Source organism: Pelophylax lessonae (genome assembly GCF_965119305.1).
Source record: "Pelophylax lessonae genome assembly, chromosome: 1".
Classification (NCBI taxonomy): domain Eukaryota; kingdom Metazoa; phylum Chordata; class Amphibia; order Anura; family Ranidae; genus Pelophylax; species Pelophylax lessonae.
In genome coordinates, this window is record NC_138768.1 from 391,391,518 (window position 1) to 391,415,174 (window position 23,657).

The window sequence follows — 23,657 nt, forward strand, 5'->3', positions numbered from 1 at the left end:
TGTTCCAGATAGGACAATAAATAAATTAAAGTGAAAACCACAAATATAATATATCGCAGCTTACCAATCATTAGATGTGGTGGCTGCATTCGTTTCTTTTTTTTTAGGCTTTTTCCCTTCTGTTTTCCCCTGGTGATTTGGTCACTAACACACCTCCTGTATTAGAGTACCCCCACTCTGAATGGAAGAGAGCAGTGGACCCAGCAGCATTGTCAGTCTGGTGAAGGGAGTGTTAGCTGTACTAACCAATTTAAATACACTAACAAACTGAAGCCAAACTCCAGCTCACACTTTATAATCATTTACAGCTAACAGTGTTTTCCTTTTGGAATAAAGGTTTTATATTAATAAATAGAAGCTGATCATTTTAACCACCCTTGTCAATATTAAAAGGTTTATTTCATTCCTGAAAACCTCAGTTTTCAAAATTTCAGGTATTGGTATTTTTTACATAGTTCCATTGGTCCAGCTTGGGACTTGTGGGATCCCTGTGAGAAGCTGGAAATCACTGTAGCAGACAATTTCATGTGTGATCTCCAGTTGCTTCTGGGTGCCATGCAGTGCTTACTACAGTCTTTTCTAGCTTCTAGAAGTATCTCACGGGTATGATATATGCATACTTTAAGAATCTAACTACGTAAAAACATCCATACCTGGAATTCCTCTAGGGCCCCTTTCACAACTTGCATGACCTGAAAGTCAAGTGACTTTAAGCAATGCCTGGGTAATCTTGAGGTCTATGGATCTCAAGTCGCATCAAAAATTGGACCAAAGTAGTGCAGGGACTACTTTGAAGTCGCACATATATGAATGGTACTCATTGGAAATCATGGTATACTTTGCAGTCCCAAGTCGAAGGACAAGCCGCACAAGTTTGAAAGGGGCCTAAGTCAGGTCTTGAAGCCTACAGTGTTAAAACTATCCCTGCCAGCATGTCACACTGCTGGACTAATCACAAAGCACCAGCACTGGCAAAAAAAAAATAAAAAAATGTTTTATCTGTCATTTGTCAGGTAAAAACCTCTTCAGCACATAGGGATAACATATATAATGAAAACATTCTATTACTTACATTTCATCACAGCAGTTGGACATTTTTTCTATAGTGGTCATATCCTAAATTAAAAGGAAAAAAAATGAACATCAACATTGGTGTGGGTGGTACCTGTGCCTTACAGCCTCTATGATAAATTGGGGATTTTTATGGTAAACAGAAATGGTAGTTGATTCAAAAATGATTGATTCAAACCTTTTTGAATTTTTGGTTTAGACATTAATGGCTGTGTTGAGGTATTTTGAGGGGACAGCAAATGTACACTCTTATACAAGCTGTACACTCACTACTTTATATTGTAGAAAAGTGTAATTTCTTCAGTGTTGTCACATGAAAAGATATAAAATAAAATGTGAGGGTGTACCCACTTTTGTGAGATATTGTAATGCCCCGTACACACGTGCAGATTATCTGAAGACTTTTGTCTGCAGACTTACCAAAACCATATAATATGAGGTCAAACCTAAACATTTTCAATTTGTATGCAATCCGGCAGGCCCTTGCACTACATAGAAAAGGTAAATCTGAAGACAAAAGTCTGCAGATAATCTGCACGTGTGTACGGGGCATAAGTGTACAGAGCTACACACTGATGTGAATTTTGGTGAAAAAGAGAAAAGGTCCATCTTAAAGAAAAAAAAAAATCTGTGAAACTTGTACACCGTATTCCTGTGTTTTTATTGTGAATATTAATCAACTTAAGGTCATATAGCAATACCAAACATGGCAGAATCCCTTGATAAAAAATATTGCTGGATAGAATTTAAATTAATAAAAGCTTAAGACCTATAGAAAAAAAAAAAAAAAAGTGTTCAGAAGACCAAAAGGCTGTTGTTCATTACATCAGGATTAGAACAAGCTCAGCAAAACGCAAGGTCTGTCCAACAGCACCCCAACATGTGGCTACAGATAAAATGGAAGACAGCCAGACATGCACTGCAGGAGGTCAAGCAATGCTGGAAGTTTAAACACACAAGGCTGCTTAGAGCAAATGATAAGTAATATAGAAAGCCTATTTAACTCTCATCCACTTCTAACAAGATAACTCAATTCTACCTGTGATTTCTGCTAATCACATTATGGGCACATTACATTTACTTAGTCAATAAAGACCCAATTAATCAGACAAGAGTATTTAACTATCAAGAGCTTATTCACACTAGAGTGGTTTTCCTCAGAATGCAGAAGAATGCTAAAGATTTTTTTTCCATTGCGTGTTAATGTATTTACATGAACTTTAATACATTTAAGATTATGCTGTTCATAGTAAATAATTACAACTAATGTTGCATTAAGCTGCAACATAATGTAGATACATGACATCAAACCATGTGCACCCACATTGATTTTGAGCTTTTAAATATAGATATGGTTGCTTTGGCAGTATTGGTACTATATATGTAAAAGAAAAAAAAAACAATTTGTCACCCACATATATTTGGCATCAATTTAAACAGTGCAAATATCACACCAAACAAAAGCAAAATGTATCACTTTATTTATAATAAGACAAGATACCTAATACAAACAGAGTTCCCCAACCTTAAAGTGGTCGTAAACCACCTTTTATGACTTTTACCTATAGGTAAGCCTTTAATAAAGTTACCTAGGTACCGTAAATATTTCCTAAACGTGCGCCATTTAGGAGATTTTTACATTGCATGTAGCCGATGACCTCATCGGTGCATGCGCTCTGAAGAGAAGGCCACCCGTGCCGTTTCTCCAGAGCCCTGTGCCGTGACCGGCGGCTCCCGCGTGCATGTGTGGGAGTGACGTCACGCGGCTCCGGCCAGTAATACAGTCGGAGTCCGCAGACCTGGAAGGAAGAAGGGCGAAGATGGATGCGGCCGGCAGCAGGGACAATGCAGGATTCGTTGTAGGTAGGTGTCACATAATGTGCAAGTATGCAATGCATACTAGCACATTATGCATTTACTTTGCAGGGAAAAAAAAAAAAGGAAGAGTTTACTTCCTCTTAATTCCCGCCTAATCCTTAATTTAAACCTATACTTAACTCTTTAAACCTGGTTTGGGTATTCCTCTTGATATTCTATCCAGATCCTTATCCAAGCATGTAGCCTCTCCCTTTCCTTTCTTTATTATACCTGACCATATGTCTCTCAACATTTCTAAAAGCTCAGGCTAAATTATGATGGATTTATGCTTTTCCCCCTCAATTGAACTCAATGACTGACACAAGATTGCAGTGAGCGGCAATTGAGGTGGCAGCAAAAGAAGTTAAGGTGGCAGCAAAAGAAGTTAAATTGTTCAGAGGCTCAGAGATTTAATCACTAGTCTAGCTCTATCGACAGTTGCTGCTATGTCATTACAATGCACCAATGTCTGAGTGTGCAGTATGTGATGTCAGGCAGGTGACATTGCAGAAAGTGTCAAACTTCAGGTGGCCAGACAAAAGCTTCAATTATGTAAGCTATAACAATCATTAATGTCGTAACTGCCATTTTTGTTTTAGCAGAATAGAAACAGAACAGAAATTATCAGTCACAAAACTGTCAAAAATAAAAATCGAATAAAAAAAATAATTGTTACAGCTATTGAAGTAAAAATAAACGTAAAGTACTGTAAGATAAAAGATATGAATCTTCTACAGTCAAGACTACACAATTATACTAAAACGAACCTGTCATGAGGCTGCCATTGCAGATGTATTCTGAAAATGCTAAATGCTTGGCTGTCATGCTGACCCTTTTTGCTGGGGGGGGGGGGGGGATTCCGAAAGGGTCCTGTGCATTTTTGGGTGCGGTTCAGGTGCGAATTCAGGCAAATATTTGGACCTGAATCGCAACTGAACAATTAACAGAAACACACCAGACCCCAGGCTGGAACCCACAGCAACACATAAGTGAACCTGGCCTTACAGTGATGGTTCGGCTTTACTACTTTTCACAATGTAAGCCTAGGTCAGTGCGGTAATCTCAACACCCCCTTGCTTTCCCTCCCAGCACTCCTACTGGCTCATGGATGCTTCACTGTCAATGAGAAATGTGCAGGAGGTAGGAAGGGGTGAACATCCTTGAGTAGTATTAGAAGTGCTGAGGGTTTGCTTGTAATGCTGGTTAGGGATCAGGGCTGGATCTAGATGTGGGGGTGCAGTAAAAAATCTCAGAGGGCAGAGAATGGGAAGACAGCAGAGCAGGGTACAGGGGTCAGCAGGGCAGAGGACAGGGGCCAGTAGTGAGGCAGAGGATAGATTTTGCCTAACAGTGGGGAGATCTAAAGGGGGATGATTAAAACAGAATCTGTGCCTAGCCGCAGTTTACACTGCATACATACTGTATACTACCACAGTCCTTGTACCCACAAAATACTTCCCCTTACTAGGTCATAACTAACAGTCTGACAGATAAATCTCAGAATGAAGGATCATTTTTAAAAATGTAAATGTTTCCATCACATATGCTTTTCTTCCCACAAAAAGCGATCACTTTGTCTGCCTGAGCCTACCTTAAAGAACTTCAATAAACCCAGCAACTGTTGGGGAAATGGACACTTTGGTCAGGGCAATGTAATATATCACATATTGTATAGCACATAGGGGTCAGGAGTAAGTAATGTGAAAAACATATAGAGTGCAGTAGTCAGGATGAGCCCACCTGTTTACATCACATTCCCCCCTTACAGCAAGAATCCCCATCAAAGTTCCCCCTCAAACAGAGTCCCCCCTCTACATCAGGGTCCCAGAATTACCTCCAACATCAGGGTTCCCAGAGTCACCCCCTCCTTCCTTAAGTCAGGATCCCCAGAGTAATCCCCAAACTCAGGGTCCCCAAAGTCCACCTCTTTAAATCAGGGTCCCCAGAGTTAACCCCCCCGCCACATCAGGTCCCCAGAGTTCCAAGAGTCCCCCTTTACGTCAGGATCCCTGGACTCCTCCACTTACCTCCAGGTTCCCAAAGTCTCCACTTACATCACGCTTCTATTTCATCAGAGATCCCAGAGACCCTCCCCAACATCAGGGTACCTAGAGTCCCTCTCCTTACATCAGACTCCACGTTCCCCGAGTCATCCTTTACATCAAGCTCCTCAGAGTCCCCAGAGCTACCCATTTCTACCAGGGACCCACCTCCCCAGAGCCACCCAACCTTACATTAAGGTCCCCCCAGAGCCCCCCTTCCTTACATCAAGGTCCCCCCAGAGCCCACCTTCCTTACATCAGGGCTCCCAGAGCCCACCTTCCTTACATCAGGGCTCCCAGAGCCCCCTTTCCTTACATTAAGGTCCCCAGAGTCCCCTCTCCTTTCATCAGGGTCCTTACCTAGAGTCATTCCCTTAAAGGAGTGACTTACATCAAGGTCTCCAGAATCTCCATACTTTACACATTAGGGTCCCCAGAACTGTCCGCTCCTCCCCAACATTGAAACGGTGTCTCAAAAGTTTCTTTACTCTCTTTGCATCATCCCAGTCCATTCCATTCTATCAGAGTGCAGCTGGCAGCTATGGAAAAGTAGGGAAGTGAGACACTGGCAGCAGGTTCAAAGGAGGAAGTTTCGTCCTCCACTAAATGCTGGAGGGCAGAGAAATCACGTGGGTTGGTCACTAGGACTGCCCAGCATCAGTTCTACTTGAATTTACAAATAAGATATAGCTAGTGCCGTAGCACTGACAGCGGCGGGTGGTGGATCAAATACAGGCTATATCTCGGCTTTTTGGGGGGTGCAACTGAAGTCCTCTGGAGGGTCAACCCCAACACCCCCCTAGATCAGACTGCTAGAAATCTGTTTTTCTATGGATTTTTTTCAAAATTTAAACAGTATAATCTTTAAAAATACATGAGCGCTGCCTAGCTAAATTGGATTTAAAATGGAAATATTTAAATAAAATAAATAGCATCAAAATAAGGCCACATCTCACACATATATTTCCCAAGCAAACCAACTAATGCAATGATGTAATTTACATAACAGAAACAAATCATGATAATCCTATAAAATTAGGCTACAGATTAGTCTGTTTGAAGGATGTAGTCAAACTGAAAACATCTGGTCATGTTAAGAGAGGAGAAGGACATTTTTAACTTTTACAAAATAAGATTACCAGATCTATTCATTCCATACAAGTGTCTGGGTAAAGTCTAATTATTTTATCTGGGTCACATATAATCTGCCTGTGCACGCTGTACACAGCAGCATAAGAGGGGAAGGGATCTTTCATGGAGTCACCCACTCTGAAGAGTCATATATAGATTTTTAAAATATTCAGGTAAAATAGCAGGGCAGGGCTTGCACATTTGATGCACAAGTATGTTAAAGCAGAATTAAAGTGTCTTATTTTAACACTATGAAATTGCATGTTCCAAATTATGCATGCATGCTTGCAAATCTGTAAAAGCTTTCTGCATTATCCATCTTGATTTGTCATCTTGTCTAGTTTGCTTATCAACATTAGCGATAGAGGATGAGAGCAGTGCTACCATTTGAGGAAGTGCCTTCATCATTCACCCACAGGAAGTTTGCTGTAAGAATTATTTTATTCTTTGAATAAAGACATTTTAGGGCAGTTCTATAGTCACCCTCCATCTCTCCAGCTCATTTTTTTTTTAACCACTTGTTACTCGTTTTAACCACTTTACCACCGGAGGATTTTGCTGTCTTACGTCCAGGCCACTTTTTGCGATTCGGAATGTGCGACTTTAACTAACAATTGCGCGGTCGTGCGACGCCATACCCAAGCGAAATTGACGTCCTTTTTTCCCCCACAAACAGAGCTTTCTTTTGGTGGTATTTGATAACCTGTGCGATTTTTACTTTTTGTGCTATAAACAAAAAAAGAGCGTTTATTTTGAAAAAAATAACAATATTTTTAACATTTTTTTATATGAAATTCCCCCCCAAAAAGATGTAAAAAACAATTTTTTTTTACATTTTTGGCCAATTTGTTTTCTGCTACCCATGTTTGGTAAAAAAAAAAAAATCACAATAAGCGTATTTTGATTGGTTTGCGCAAAAGTTATTGCGTTTACTAACAAAGGGAAAGATTTCTGTCATTTTTGGTGTTTTTTTTAACGAGTAACGGCGGCGATCTGCGTTTTTTTTTGCGGTACTGCGACATTGCGGCGGACAGATCGGACCCTTGACTGACATTTTTGACACTTTTGGGGGTACCAGTGACATTACTGCAGTAATCAGTGCTATAAATATGCACTGTTACTGTAAAAATGACACTGGCAGGGAAGGGGTTAATTTTATTGGAGAGGGAGGGGTTAATGTATGGCTGGTGCTTACTGACGTGTGGAGGGGGAGGTGACTGAGTGAGTCAGAGACAGATCGGATGTCCAGCTATGCTGAACACTCCGATCTGTCACTCCCTGTCACTTGGGAGATCCGCCCGCTTGTGTTTACACAGGCGGGCGGATCTCCACACTAGATCCCCGACGATCGGGGATGAGCGGCGGCGATCGCCGCTGCTCTTCCCCTGGCCCGACTCCCGCTGTGACCGAAAACAGCGGGAGCGAGCCTCCGGCGGCGCGCAAGCGCCGCCCAGAAGGGGGAGTGTCTGACGACGTAGTACTACGTCGTCAGACGATAACGAGCCACTCTGCCGCAGTAATATTACTGTGGGCGGAGGTAAAGTGGTTAAAAACATCTATTAACAAAAAAAGGAGAACACGAGACACACAGGACTGGGAGAACACAAGACAAGACTGGGAGAAACACAAGACAAGACTGGGAGAAACACAAGACAGGACTGGGAGAAACACAAGACAGGACTGGGAGAAACACAAGACAGGACTGGGAGAAACACAAGACAGGACTGGGAGAAACACAAGACAGGACTGGGAGAAACACAAGACAGGACTGGGAGAAACACAAGACAGGACTGGGAGAAACACAAGACAGGACTGGGAGAAACACAAGACAGGACTGGGAGAAACACAAGACAGGACTGGGAGAAACACAAGACAGGACTGGGAGAAACACAAGACAGGACTGGGAGAAACACAAGACAGGACTGGGAGAAACACAAGACAGGACTGGGAGAAACACAAGACAGGACTGGGAGAAACACAAGACAGGACTGGGAGAAACACAAGACAGGACTGGGAGAAACACAAGACAGGACTGGGAGAAACACAAGACAGGACTGGGAGAAACACAAGACAGGACTGGGAGAAACACAAGACAGGACTGGGAGAAACACAAGACAGGACTGGGAGAAACACAAGACAGGACTGGGAGAAACACAAGACAGGACTGGGAGAAACACAAGACAGGACTGGGAGAAACACAAGACAGGACTGGGAGAAACACAAGACAGGACTGGGAGAAACACAAGATAGGACTGGGAGAAACACAAGATAGGACTGGAAGAACACAAGATAGGACTGGAAGAACACAAGATAGGACTTGGGTTTTTTTATGTTTTTTTTGGCCAATTTGGCAGATTAAAAAACCCAAAAACACAAACTGCATTACATGCTTTTCTGCAGCTTCTCCATTGAAGTCTATTGAACCAAAAAAGTTTTGCATTTAAAAAAGTCCTGACCCTTTCCAAAAATGCAGTGGCTGAAAAAAGCATAGATGTGAAAAATGTAGAACACATGGAAACCATGGTAAAGGGACTGTAGTGCATTTCTGCAACAAGCACCAAAAACAGCACAGGTGTGAACCAGGCCTAAGACGTCTGGGCTGTAAAAATTTGCAAAGTTCAACCATGAGGTCATAAAGAATACCAGGTCCTGAACAGCAGCTGGGAGACCTTCTATATAGTAGACTATCTTGCAAGTGTGCACAAATGCAGAACTTTCAATTTAAGAGTTTGTATTAACCATTTACTGACCGCCCCATAGCAGATTTACTGCTACAGGGTGGCTCTCCTGTGCATAATCACGTATATATACACGTTACTCTGCACTTCCGCCTACAGGGGACGAGCGCCAATCGTTGGGCAGACCCACAGAATGAAGCTCTGCCTATGTAAAGTCGTCCGTTCTGACAGGGGGGAAGGGATGGATTTTATGTCCCTGCAAAGCAGGAAATAAAATCCATCACTTCCATGAGTAAAAGCAGCACACAGAGGACACAAAAACCCTTTGATGGCCCTAGATGTTTAACCCCTTCCCAGCCAGTGTCATTAGTACAGTGACAGTGCATATTTTTAGCACTCATCACTCACTATTAGTATCAGTGATTCCGCAAAGTGTCAGTGTCCAATTGTCCACCACAATACCACAGTCCCGCTATAAGTTGCCAATTTCTGCCATTACTAGTATAACATTTTTTTAAAAAAATTACAATTCCAGCATATATTTATAGTTTGTAGACGCTATAACTTTTGCACAAACCAATCAACATACGCTTTTTGGGATTTTTTTTCTTACCAAATATATGTATCAGAATACATTTATAAAGACATTTGATTTTTAAAATTTTTTTATTGGATAGGTTTTATAGCGGAAAGTAAAAAAAATTGTTTTTTTCAAAATGGTCAGACTTTTCCGTTTATAGCTCATAAAATAAATACCGCAGAGGTAATCAAATACCACAAAAAGAAAGCTCTATTTGTGGGGGAAAAAGGATATCAATTTTATTTGGGTACAGCATTGCATGCTTGCACAATTGTCAGTTAAATGTAACAATGCAGTCAAAAATTGGCCTGGTCATGAAGGGGGGTATAAATCTTCTGGAGGTCAAGTGGATAAAAAAAAAAAAAAGTTTTGCTTTATGACTGCAGTTAAAAGATCAAGATCCCTATGTTGACTAGGTGAGGGAGATGCAAGTTGTGTAGCTGCTATGCATATCCTCTGGCTTCCACACTTGAGTCGCTCACCCAGAATTAGTAGGATTTGTTAGATCTTCTGACTTTACATGTCTTGGTCTGTATAGTTGTCGTAGGTCAGCAATTCAGATTCTAGTGAAGCCAGAAGATCCGTATAACTCCCAATAAACACTTTGCAATGTTAGCCTGTCTCTCTCTGTATTATACATTACTGCTCTTGCAAAAGGGCAACCCCACTACCCAACAGAGAGATTCTACTTGAAAAACGGTATTAAACATTTGTATAACAAAACTATGAATGAAGTTAAAAATCTATATAGTTTGTATTTGACTAACTAAAAATATTTTCAATAAAAAAAATTACCTGATTAAAAAAATAAAAAATCTACAGTATGTTAGTGAATTGAACCCAATATGTAATGCCACCTTAACATGCCACACTGCACTGCAACACCAAATTATATAAACAGTCACAAGAACATACCTTGCAATACCATATTCCATCAACCAACGACAGCAAAAATCACACCACAACAACACAGACTGAATAATCCTGAAAGAACATATCAGAGTGTACCCTCTCCTCCAGTTTTCAGCCAACACTACATTCCTAATGTGTTCCCTATACAAAATCTAGCTATCACAAGTCCCTACAAGTGAAGCCTACTCACATTGATACTCCACAATTTCTTTACTTCTACTTAGGGATCGATCAATATCATTTTTTTCAGAGCCAATAGCAATTTTCCGCACATTTAAAGCTTTTATTTCTTCAATTTTTTTGATCACTTTTATTTCTGTCACGAGGAATGTAAACATCCTTTGTGACAGTAATAGGCAGTGACAGGTACTCTTTATGGGAGGGAGGATGTCCCCTCCCGCTGCTTGTAATAACAGCCGAGTGGCTGCTTAGCCACATCTGTTATTACAAGAAAGCTGACCATCGGCTCTAAAAAACGGTACCGGGGTGACGCCTGTAACTGCAGGCATCACTCCGGTACAACCACCTGAAGCAATATCGGTTGTATCGGCAAGTTTGTGGCCGATTACGATACTTACAAGAAAAGCGAATATTGGCCTCCGATAATCCCCCCCCAAGAGAGCCATCAACTTGAGGAAAGCATGTGCATAGAAAGAAGGCCCAGGCATATTCCTACTGCCACTTTCTATTGACATGTAACTGCTGGGAAACTACTCTTCCATGATTACCACCCATAAATGTACCTTTACTTTGCTTGCATTCCTGCATCATCATTCCTGCGCCATCCTACACTAATGTTTGCAGGGATCATAGGGACCTTTAAGCAACTCCTTATAATAAACATAATGATCAGAAGACATGAAAAACGTGCAGAGCATAAAATTAGTAAGTATTTACTGCAATTCTGAGATACAATATATATTACAAACATTGTACTTTCCTATAAAACGTGGAACAGCAGTGTCACATTTTTCATATTAAGTCACTTAACATTTGAGGCAGAATGTCCAAACTCGCCACAGATTTCATTTATCAACATGATTAATATAAATGAGACTTGGACTAGACTTATGGCCCATTAATTAATCAAGGCCTTCCTGGAGGGATCTATAAATCACCGGACAGCATATAAACCTAACTGCAAATAGAAGCATGCGTTAAAAGCGTATTGCTTCAGTTCACAATTTTGGAACACAACTAAATTGTAAATGTGTAAGTATGTATTTGGACATTTGCTGATCTATCTTAGAGATTTTAGCAGGCCTGGTTTAATAAAAAAACAAACCAAAAAAAAAAAAAAAACAACACCTAAGATGGGTGTAACTTTAGAGTAACAGAGTATATCTATTCATTTCCATACTATATTGACACCACACTACAATGCAGGCAACAAACAGATGGTTACAGCAGCTAAAGAAGAATGTATATAAAATATACATGCAAACTTTGGTACCTGCATTGCATGTCAGCACTGTTTGGGTCATTGGAAAATTATGAAAAAAGGTTATAATCTTAACAAAAAAAAAGAAACATTATTGTAAGTCCACTAGTCATCCACATAGCCAATAAAGATTACCTTTATGCATCAGTGAGTTTTTCTCCATTATATTTTGTAAAGACGGCTTAAAGTGGAGCTCCAGGCTACTTCAGAAAGAATTAAAAAGTCAGCAGCTACAAATACTGAGGCCAAATTTCGAAGTCAACCGGAAATGGGAGTGGGTACCAGTCAAAACCAGGTAGCCCCCCCCCCCCCCTCGAAAGAGGTGGCAAATAAGCAGAGCTTACCCTTTAATTACTTGAGTACCAGTCTATGATACCTACTTATTACCAGACCATTTATAAGTTTTCAGTGCTGTGATAGTTTGACTAACAATTACTGATACAACACTGCATTTTGCCTGTAATCTGAGCTGTCAAATTACTACACTCAGGTAGTAAACAAATAAAATGTTGCCCAAAATTGTTCTCCCACAGCAGTTATAAGAAAAAGTCTGAGGAAAAAAAAAAAAAAACACAAAGTTTTGCACTTTGAGAGATTTAGCATTACCCTACCCTTTACCTGTTAATTAAAGGCCACCCGAATTACCAAGAAGTTATTTTAAAGTTAAGCCCCGTACACACGTACCGAATGTCGGCCGGACGATCGGCCGTCTTTTGTCCGGTGCTGTCCTGTCGGTTGAAAAGTGCTAAAGACTGCACACGAATTTTGTCGGCCAACAACAGCCAACTGCAGAAGTGATGCCATGTGATGGTTAACTTTCCGTGCGTTTTTCTTCTCTGAGCATGCCCAGTCTTGCTCATCTGCTGTTAGTCGGCCGAATTCTGTACTGACTGGCGAACAATCGGCCGTTCTGGTGACAGCCAACAAAAATTTTATAGCCTGCACACCCGATTCTGTTCGGCCGAAAAGTCGTTGTCGGAAGCATCATACTAACAAGCCGACAATCGGCCGATCGTTCGGCGGCCAAATATTTACGGCCAACAATGGCTACGTGTGTACGGGCCTTTAGTTTGATACAAAATACATCTTCATTTTTCTGGTTCCTTCCCTTTAGCAGTGGAGGGCTATCTAGTCAACAGGCCTGAATCTCCAGCACTGAAGAGATCCATCTGCTTCAAGCAACGAATCTTAGAAAACCTAATTTCCCACTGTTTTACTCATTTGCGGCTGTGTTACACAGTATCCTCATGTCCCAGCTGGCTGTCATCAGCACACCCCCATGCAGATCCCAGGACTATAGGGATGATTAAATGTTGTCACTGTCAAAATTGGCCATTACCAGCAGAGTGATGTTCTTTGCTCCTGCCCAGTAACATCCACCCTCACTCCATGTTGTGTTGTATTAGGCTGCAATCAGGAACTTTCTCAAAATAATCGTCTCCTTAATTTGCTCAAATTTTACACCGCTTTACACTTCCAGCAGGTTTGAATTGCAAAGCTAATGAGAAATGTAGTCCCTGAGCAGATGCACACCTCATTGCACATTATAGCTCCCTGCCCACCACAGTGATGTGGATGGAGAGGTCACAAGACCTAAAGTTAAGATGAAAAAGTAAACCTTCCTTCAACAAAAAATAAAATGACAGCACATTGATCTATGATGAGGGGGGGGGGGGGGGGGGGCTTTTGCATAAATCTTTTTGGTAACTGTAGTTCTTCAAAAAGGTCCTAGTCCCTGATCAATAATCAGTGAGAAGGCTCAACCCCTGTATGAAGCAGGCAAACCTGTAGCAGCTTCCACAATCACCCCTGCTCATGAACAAAAACAGTACATGGCCCCACCCTCTGGCTGAGTAATTAACCAATCAGAGGAAGGCAGCTGACCAGCATAACATGGTAATCGCTAATATAATTCTACTGTTGTATGTTAGCACTATGCCTCTGATAGGCTTCTTGCACGCGGCCGCTCCGTGTGAAAGGTCCGCTGCGGGACTTTTTTTTTTTTTTTTCCACGGAGCGGATGACATTTCTGTCATCCGCTCCGTGTGCCCGCATATCATCCCATCCGTTTGCGGATGATATGCGGACATAATGTAAGTATATAGCACTGCGTATGTCAGCGGATGACACCGCTGACATCCGATTTTCCTTCCTTTCCGTTTTTTACACGGATGAAAAAATAGGGTTCTGTTCCGTTCCAAAAAACGGAACAGAACTGAAAGGAGGAAAATCGGATGTCAGCGGTATCATCCGCTGACATCCGCAGTGCCATTCACTTACATTATGTCCGCAAATCATCCGCAAACGGATGGGATGATTTGCGGACACACGGAGCGGCCGTGTGAAAGGACCCATAGGTATAATGCATTAGCTGCTAAGTGATATAAAATCATATCCTGGGTAATTAGAACCTTATTGCCTGAGATCAGTTACTGCTGCTGTAAAATATAAATACACAGCTGAAAACTATCATTTTCTGTCACGTGATATGACAAATTGCTGTTGCCTCACATAATATACTGAATACTGTAGATGGGTCTATGCCATGAGGCTCCCGTGGAAAATACACTGCTCAAAAAAACTAAAAGGAACACTTTGAACACATCAGATCTCAATGGGGAAAAAGATCATGCTGGATATCTATACTGATAAGGACTGGGAAATGTGTTAGGAACAAATAGATGCCACATTGTTTGATGGAAATTAAAGTTATCAACCTACAGAGGGCTGAATTCAAAGACACCCCAAAAATCAAAGTGAAAAAATGATGCAGCAGGCTAGTCCATTTTGCTGAAATTTCATTGCAGCAACTCAAAATGGTACTAAGTAGTTTGTATGGCACCCACGTGCTTGTATGCATGCCCGATAACGTCAGGGTATGCTTCTAATAAGATGACGGATGGTGTCCTGGGGTATTTCCTCCAAGATCTGGACCAGGGCATCACTGAGCTTCTGAACAGGTGCAACCTGGTGGGTCGGACAGAATGAAAACACAATGTCCAAGAGGTGTTCTATTGGATTTAGGTCAGGCGAGCGTGGGGGGTCAGTCAATGGTATCAATTCCTTCATCCTCCATAAACTGGCTACATACCCTCGCCACATGAGGCCGGGCATTGTTGTGCACAAGGAGGAACCCAGGACCCACTGTACCAGCGTAGGGTCTGACAATGGGTCCAAGGATTTCATCCCGAAACCTAATGACTAGAGTGTTATTGTCTAGACTGTAGAGGTTTGCGCATCCCTCCATGGAAATGCATTCCCAGACCATCACTGACCCACCACCAAACCGGTCATGCTGAACGATGTTACAGGCAGCAGAACGTTCTCCACAGATTCTCCAGACCCTTTCACGTCTGTCACATGTGCTCAGGGTGAACCTGCTCTCATCTGTGAAAAGCGCAGGGCGCCAGTGTTGGACCTGCCAACTCTGGTGTTCAATGGCAAATGCCAATCGAGCTCCAAGGTGCCAGACAGTGAGCACAGGGCCCACTAGAGGACGTCGGGGCCCTCAGGCCACACCCATGAAGTCTGTTTCTGATTGTTTGGTCAGAGACATTCACACCGATGACCTGCTGGAGGTCATTTTTGTTGGGCTCTGGCAGTGCTCATCCTGTTCCTATTTGCACAAAGGAGCAGATATCGGTCCTGCTGGTGGCTTAAAGACCTTCTATGACTGTGTCCAGCTCTCTTCGAGTAACTGCCTGTCTTCTGGAATCTTCTTCATGCTCTTGAGACTGTGCTTGGAAACACAGAAAATCTTCTGGCAATGGCACATATTGATGTGACATCTAGGAGGAGTTAGACTGCCTGTGCAACCTCTATAGGTATCAGGTATCGCCTTCATGCTACCAGTAGTGACACTGACCCTAGCCAAATGCAAAGCTAGCGAAAAACAGTCAGAAAAGAGGAGTAGAGAAAAAAAAAATCAACAGTGGCCTCCACCTGTAAAACCATTCCTGTTTTGGAGGTCGTCTCATTGTTGCCCATCTAGAGCAACTGTTAATTTAATTAACACCAAAGCATCTCAAACTGATTAACAACCCCCTCTGCTACTTAACTGACCAGATCAATATCCAAGGAGTTTAATTGACTTAATGCTGTACTCTGATTAAAAAAAAGTGTTCCTTTAATTTTTTTGAGCAGTGTAATATATTGCTGCTGGGTGACATATGCCATAATTTGGCGATATTATTACTAAAATATTACCAAATCTAATAAACTTTTACAGGGTAAAAAGAAATATAAAATTACTAATAATATGCAGCCGTGCAGAAATACAGTTTTGTTGAATAAGAACATTAAAAAGTGTTTGGAAACATTCATTTTATTGCTGCCTTCTAAGGTGCCGTTAATTGGAGTCGTACATTTTTTACTTTTTAAAGCGGAGTTCCGGGCACAGAATCGTGTCTGTAGAATTTACTGCATGTGCTTCCTTATCCTTTGCTGTGCCAGAATTGGATATTCCCGGCCTTTTTTTTTTTTTTTCCTTACCTTTTTAGAGAGGATTATATACTCACCTTTCCATCGACTTCCTCCCTCCTGAGCCGCGGCTCGCCCCGGCACTTCCTGTCGCGCAATGCATCCTGGGAGCTCTTACTCGTCGCTCACAGGATGCAATGTGCAATGACGTAGGCAGCCGGCCGATCCTTCTCATCGCGTTATTTACAAACACTAAATGACGCGATGTTAGCTTCCGGGAGGCGGAGGATGGCTTTATAGGGGCGGTGTTGTGACAGAATGCTTTACCCGCCCAGATTGCTATACCCTCGTCACTTCCGCCCTGGTGCGCATGCGCACAAGGCATTCTGGAGGTCCGATGAACAGCTGACTGAGAAGAGGCGGGGCTGAGGCGTCATCGAGTTCTTACAGGGGGCGTGGCGGGAAGGATTAGTAGACCTGAGAGGAGGCGGTACGGATGCAAATATCATCAAGTTCTTACAGGGGGCGGGGAGGATTAGGAGACTTGCGGCCATGTAATAAATGTATTAAAAGTAGTTCCTTCGGTACTGTATACTAAATAATACTAATAATTCATTATTTTAGTATTATTATTTTATTATTTAGTATACAGTACCGAAGGAACTACTTTTAATACATTTATTACACGACCGCAAGTCTCCTAATCCTCCCCGCCCCCTGTAAGAACTCGATGATATTTGCATCCGTACCGCCTCCTCTCAGGTGTACCGCCTCCTCTCAGGTCTACTAATCCTCCCCGCACCCTGTAAGAACTCAATGACCCCTCAGCCCCGCCTCTTCTCAGTCAGATGTTCATCGGATCTCCAGAATGCCTTGTGCGCATGCGCACCGGGGCGGAAGTGACGAGGGTCTGAGCGGGTATAGCATTCTGTCACAACAGGGGCAACTTCCTCAACATTGCCGTCCCTATGGAAACCAGTACTATGCCGATCGCATAGTACTGGGCATGCACGAGATTTCGCGCTGGACTCACAGGCCTCCGCCCACTAGAACAAGGAAGAAGGGAAGACATTCCCCACAACGGACTCGGCGATCCTGAACAAAGATGGCGGCGCTCGTCATACATTTTATAAAGTAAGATTTTATACGTGCAAACCGATTATTTCATTGTAAGAAACAGGATTAGTGGATGTATAGAGGTCTAAGGGTCACTATTTGGGGGACATAAAAAAAAAAAAAAAAAAAAAAACACGATTCTGTGCCCGGAACTCCGCTTTAAGCATTATTAAAGGCATTTGCTGGTGCAAATGGAGGAACACTGCAGTGTACAATTCAAAATTAAAAAGTGGCTTAATGTATCAATTAAATAAATTATGAATAAAGACAATTACTTACTGTTAGTATACCAACAACCTGTGTGTAGAAAAGGCTGCACATGCCTCCAAACATGACAATACCCATAAACGTCGATATTCTGAGCATTGCTAGCTCATGTCTAAACACAAATACATCCTGCAAATACAGAACAACCGATTAACACAATACACAGCTATATAGAACTTTTTTTTTTTTTTTACTTTTAAATACATAAATATGAACATTTAGCAAGATGTTGTAGTATCCCAGTGTTCAATTCAAGTGGACCCCCATCTCCCTATTTCTTTATTCTTTACACCTACCAATGCGCCTTTACACTATTGCATTATGAGTAAAGGAGCATTGGGTTATCTTCAAGGGCCAGCCTACTGATGACATCAGCACCCTGCCCCCTCACCCCCCAACATTATACACTTGAGAGCTTCTTAGAAGGTACTGGTGATGTAACCTTCCAAAGGGGAGGGAGGAGAAGAAAGAAAAGAAAAAGAAAAGAAAGAAATTAGGCCTCATAAACGTGGGTGTTAGAAATTTGTGCACACTAGGTGTTTTCTCACCTGTCAAATTATAAAGGGTGGAAAGCATACAGATCTCAATGGCTCAATATGTCTCAGTGCTGTGCAAACAGTTTACACTGTGCTGTTTTAAACTTAAATAAAGCCTTTTTGCTGAATAGAACCTGACAAAGGAGATTCACATAGAAGCATTACATGTTGTATGTACAAGTCTAAAAGCAAGATTATTTTCATAAATTAAGTCAGATCTGGGATTACATCAATTGTATCAAACCAAGGGACCTCTACAGCATGCAAATATTTTTTTTCTTGGCTGTATGCAATTCTTTTATTTGTTTGCAATCAGAAAAAAGCCATGTTTTTAAATAGGCCCAGTTCACACCAATGCACTGCGTTGGGGTGGGAGAGGTATGAACCGTTAACAGAAAGTAGAGAAGAACAGGGCAGGGATGAAGTTCGAGCTGTCAAATATAAGGGATGCAGAGGTGGGCATTTACTACAATGAGCGAAGAGATATGGGGAAAGCAGGAGGGCCTTATTTAAGCCATCTGTTGGCATGTGTTAGTGCTCTTAAATTGTTGCCCCTCCTCTAGGGTCCATGCACACTAAGCGGCTGAAAAAATGCCAGAAACTTTGGCAGAAAGCAGCAAAAAACGCTCATAGCTGCTCATATTACACAAGAGTTTATAAGCATTTATAACCAATTTCTTTTAGAAATGTTTTTTTCCCCACAATATTCCCCCTTTGCTAGGCGTCAGCATACAAATACATTTAGGACAATTTCATGCTACCAATTTTGTGGGAACAGTTTGGTGTTGGCCCCTTCCTGTTCCAACACGACTGCGCGCCACGTACAAAGCAAGGTCCATAACAGACATGGATGAGCGAGTTTGGGGTGGAGGAACTTAACTGGCCTGCACAGAGTCCTGACCTCAACCTGATAGAACACATTTGGGATGAATTAGAGCGCAGACTGCGAGCCAGACCTTCTCTCCAACATCAGTGCCTGACCTCATAAATGCGCTTCAGGAAACATTCCCATGGACACACTCCTAAACCTTGTGGACAGCCTTTCCAGAAGAGTTGGAACTGTTATAGCTGCAAAGGGTGGGCCAATTCAATATTGAACCCTACAGACTAAGACTGGGAGGCCATTAAAGTTCATGTGCATGTAAAGGCAGGCATCACAATACTTTTAGCAATATAGTGTATGTACTGTACGTAGCTTCATATAAATGGCTGAGCGCTGCTTAGCCTGACTGTGTTGTTCTGGGTGTGAGATGGGAAGTCTTTTTCTCACAGCTCTGTGTACTTTATGCAGCTGAAGCTTTATACAGCACATACAGCCACTGCAGCTGTTAGTGAAGGAAAAGGAAATAGTAAATTTGGAGCAGATTGGTCCAAATGAACTATTTAAAGTGACATGAAACATGGAAGCCAGCTTTGAAATGCAACTGGACCAGGCATTCCTTTATTTTGGGTAACAGGGCTGTGGCTGGGATTAGGACGGAGGTGGGCCTCAGAGTTGGGGGAGCAGTGTGACAATACGGAGTATCATAAGAAAATTTCTTAAGAAAATAAAGTTAGGGGACTATTGCCATCCAAAAAGAAGCAGTGTGGTTTAGCTGCCCAATCGGGAACACTTAGAGGTCGGTTTTCCCCATCAATAATCAAAACAATTTACACATGTGCAATGCTGTAGAGGCTAAATGAAGGAATCCTATAAAATTAATGCTGTGCCTGCCTTTACAATCTCCATTATAGAAATATGGCAGCTTTTTGGAAATTGTGCATCAGACACACACAGGGGCCTATAATGTGAATATGACTGACTATATTTATATTAAAAATTACATTTCAGATAGAGATCGATCTATCTATATGTTTTTTTTTTTTTTTACTTTTACTTTTTTTGTGAACTAACTTTGGTCCAAGTTCTTCTCCCAATAAAACGAACCACATACAGTACATTAAAAGGAGAATGGTGTGTAATCATCTGCAAAGCTTATACAAGCACACTGTAAAGTTGATCTCTACCCAATTTACTTTGCCAGAAAAGATTCAGCACACTTGCCAACTCTGTGACGAAGATGTTTACATGTCAGGTAAATGTGTGAAATGAAGCTTTGATGGCACGTGTGGACAGCTCCAGTGCTGGCTCGCTATCTTTGTAAGCCGATTACATTGTGTTCTTTTGTTCCTTGTATGGTAAATGATAATATGCCAGATGCAGAAGCACACAGCAAATACAGGGGAATGAATGCCAGTATATATACACATTAGATCATTAAATTGAGTGGAGTATTTTACCATGCAAATACAACTTTTAAATCAAATGAATATCTTAGCACAAACCAAGCTTCAGGGCTCGCTACTGCATAAATATCTTTGAATAAAAATGCTGTATGAAGAAGTGGTGTGCCTTCTTTTTGACTTTGCTGGAAGCTGCAGAAAAATGAGAAAGTACTGAATGAGGTACCATATATATATATATATATATATATATATATATATATATAATCTATCTATATCAAATCACTGCAACACTTGGGACAAGGCAGGACAAATTCTCCTGGGTGGTAGGAACCAGGTACATATGGATAAGCAACCAGTTACCTGGGTTGAGCAGACTTTCTTATGACATCCAAATACACGGGGAGATAAAGTCACTCCCATTCTAACTGGTAGTTAGAATATACAAATTGTATACAATAATTTCACCAAAACGTCCTAATGCTTGGGACAATTGATTGCAGACAAGGTCAACATATAGGAGCCTCAAGGTTTGCCTAAAAAGTCAGTAAGTTCTCAATCAATATAAAGGTTTAACTATATGTAAACCCTAAGGGCTCATTCAAACGAGCATGTGCAAATTGTCTGCACAGAACACAGGTTTCCTGCTGGCAGAACTCACAGATGATCCAGTCTAAAATATCCACCCTAAAAGATTTGTGTGTAGATGTGTACAATTTTGCTAGAGACTTTATGCACGTATGTATATATGCGTTTACACATGTACAAGCATAATACCTGCAGATATGCACGGCCCCAAAAACGCAGCTGTGTTTCACTTTTATCGTACACTGCTAAACACTGTGCATATTTTCATCTATAGATGCAGCTAGATGTACAGCCATATTGATGCTTATAGTTCTGCGCTTAGATGAGTACAAAACTATACGCTGTGTGCATTTAAACGTGGCATTCTAGATGCATTGGCAGCTCATCCTGCCAGGGGTGCAGCATTTGCAGTGTTCAGAGGTGGCTAAAGGCTGCCTCCTGATGGAGAAACACTCCTTGCTATGGCAGTATACAAACTTGGTTGATTGGCTGTGGCCAGAACTCCACAGAAATGCCAACCCTAGATATACACTGGTTGTGTCCAGGGTTGATCGGAGGCTCTATTCGCATATTTGGTTACATGTGAAGAGCAATGGACTTTGACTTGTACAGAGTACAAATCTGACAGCTGCTGCTTTTTCGCACACTGTTGGCAGATAGCGTTTAGAACCGCCAGAAAGAGTCTAGTGATTCTCATAGGTGGCTGCCCTGGCCAACCGTGTGAATGTGGTCCGATTCTACATTTTCTTAGTATATTTGGCATCACATCTCACTGTACTGTGCTTTCTAATGCATGGTATACACGGGCTGAATATCGTCTGGTATCGTTCCATTTGTACATCAGCCGGCTGAACAGCGAGATTCTGACGAACGAGCATGCTGGAAAACCAGCATCCAATCGGCATTCAATTAGTGATGGCTGTCAATGGCTGCGAGCGCTGGCCTGTTTTTCTAGCAAAGGAAAGGCAGTCCCCCTGTCAGAATACAACAGCTCAGCGGGGAGATCGCTGTACTATCAACGAATAATTAGTATAGAGAGCGCCTCATTTTTTTTCGATTCAGCCCGCTGGGTTGAAGGAAAAGAAACTTAAAGTGTATACCAGGGCATCGAGCAAATATTTTTTGTGAATCTGTTGCCAAAGTAACAACATTCCTGCTGCAGGTGACAATGCTGTTACTGCTGTGACAAAGCTAAGCTACAACCTCACAACTATCACCATTGCTGTCAGACTGCTGTGCATGTTCCTTCAGCTGGTCATTGGGCTGCTTATCTGACAGACCTAATTGAAAAGGCATAGGCAAATAATGACTTTATAGACAGCTGTGTATTTAACCACTTAAGGACCGAGCCTATTTCTGACACTTGTTGTTTACAAGTTAAAATCATTTTTTGGCTAGAAAATTACTTAGAACCCCCAAACATTCTATATTATTTTTAGCAGAGACCCTAGAGAATAAAATAGAGATCGTTGCAATATTTTTTATCACACTCTATTTGCGCAGCGGTCTTCCAAAACGCAATTTTTTTTGCAAAAAATTCACTTTTTTTTTTAATTGAAAAAAAGAAAAAACAGTAAAGTTAGCCCAATTTTTTTCTATAATGTGAAAGATAATGTCACGCCGAGTAAATAGATATCCAACATGTCATGCTTCAAAATTGCACACACTCGTGGAATGGCGACAAACATTGGTACTTAAAAATCCCCATAAGCGACATTTTTAAAATTTCTACAGGTTACCAGCTTAGAGTTACAGAGGAGGTCTAGGGCTCAAATTATAGCTCTCGCTCTAATGATCGCGGCGATAACTCACATGTGTGGTTTGAACACCGTTTACATATGTGGGCAGAACTTGCGTATGCGTTCGCTTCTGCGCGTGAGCCAACGGGGACAGGGCACTTTAATTTTTCCAATTTATTTTATCTACTATTTAATTTTACACAGTTTTTTTTAAAAAAAAAAAAAAACATTTTTTTGATCATTTTTATTCCTATTACAAGGAATGCAAACATCCCTTGTAATAGAAATAAGCATGACAGGACCTCTTTATTTTGATATCTGGGGTCAAAAAGACCTCACATCTACACTAAAAAAGAAAAGAAAATTGCTCTTTAAAAGCGGAGTTCTGGCCTCAAAAATCGAAAAAAAAAATAGATTTTGGGCCATCCGCTTGCTGAGTGCAACCTGAAAAAGAAATGGATACTGCCGATTTTTTTTTTTTTGGTCACGGCATTCCCAGCTATACAGCTTCTGGGCATGCCCAGAAGCTGTGCAGGGATGCCGCGCCTACACCGGAAGTGACCAGCGGGGCCAGTGCAGTGCATTGTGGGACTCCGACATCCCCGGTGAGGACACGAAGAGGGATGTGCGGCTTCCGCTGCCCACACCTGAGATGGCAGCGCTGGAGAAGAACTTTTCAAGGTAAGTATTTCTTCTTACAGGTAAGTGCGACCCGGGACAGTTCAGAGGCTATCCTTTGTGGAATGTACTAGCCCTGACTGTCCCGGGGGTATTTTTAGCTAAAATTGACCCCCGAGGCCGGAACTCCGCTTTAAATGCATTGCTAGGACACGACATTTGACGTCGCTCCGGTCCTCCCAAGACCATAGAGTCGAGCGGGGGCCATCTTGCCCTCGCTCGACTTCCTGCCTTTAAAGGAGCGTGGACAGGATCGTTTTCACCGCTGCCGGCGGGTACGGTAGGCGGCGAAGCGGCGGCGGGGGTTCACATCTCCTGCCGCGCCGTAAGGGTGACCCCTCGGCAAATCTGCCGCTGGGACCACCCTTATGTGAAAGAG

The 23,657-nt window shown here is 41.9% G+C and overlaps 1 protein-coding gene across 1 annotated transcript in view; it reads right to left on the reverse strand.

Moving 5' to 3' along the window:
- ZDHHC21 (zDHHC palmitoyltransferase 21) overlaps positions 1–23,657 on the reverse strand; it is a 65,200-nt gene that overhangs the window by 2,275 nt on the left and 39,268 nt on the right. Inside the window, exons 6-7 of the mRNA XM_082244226.1 lie at positions 17,527–17,643; positions 1,073–1,116 (exon numbers count right to left, since the gene is read on the reverse strand). Of these exons, the coding sequence (XP_082100352.1) occupies positions 1,073–1,116; positions 17,527–17,643 (161 nt within the window). The remainder of the gene's footprint in view (positions 1–1,072; positions 1,117–17,526; positions 17,644–23,657) is intronic.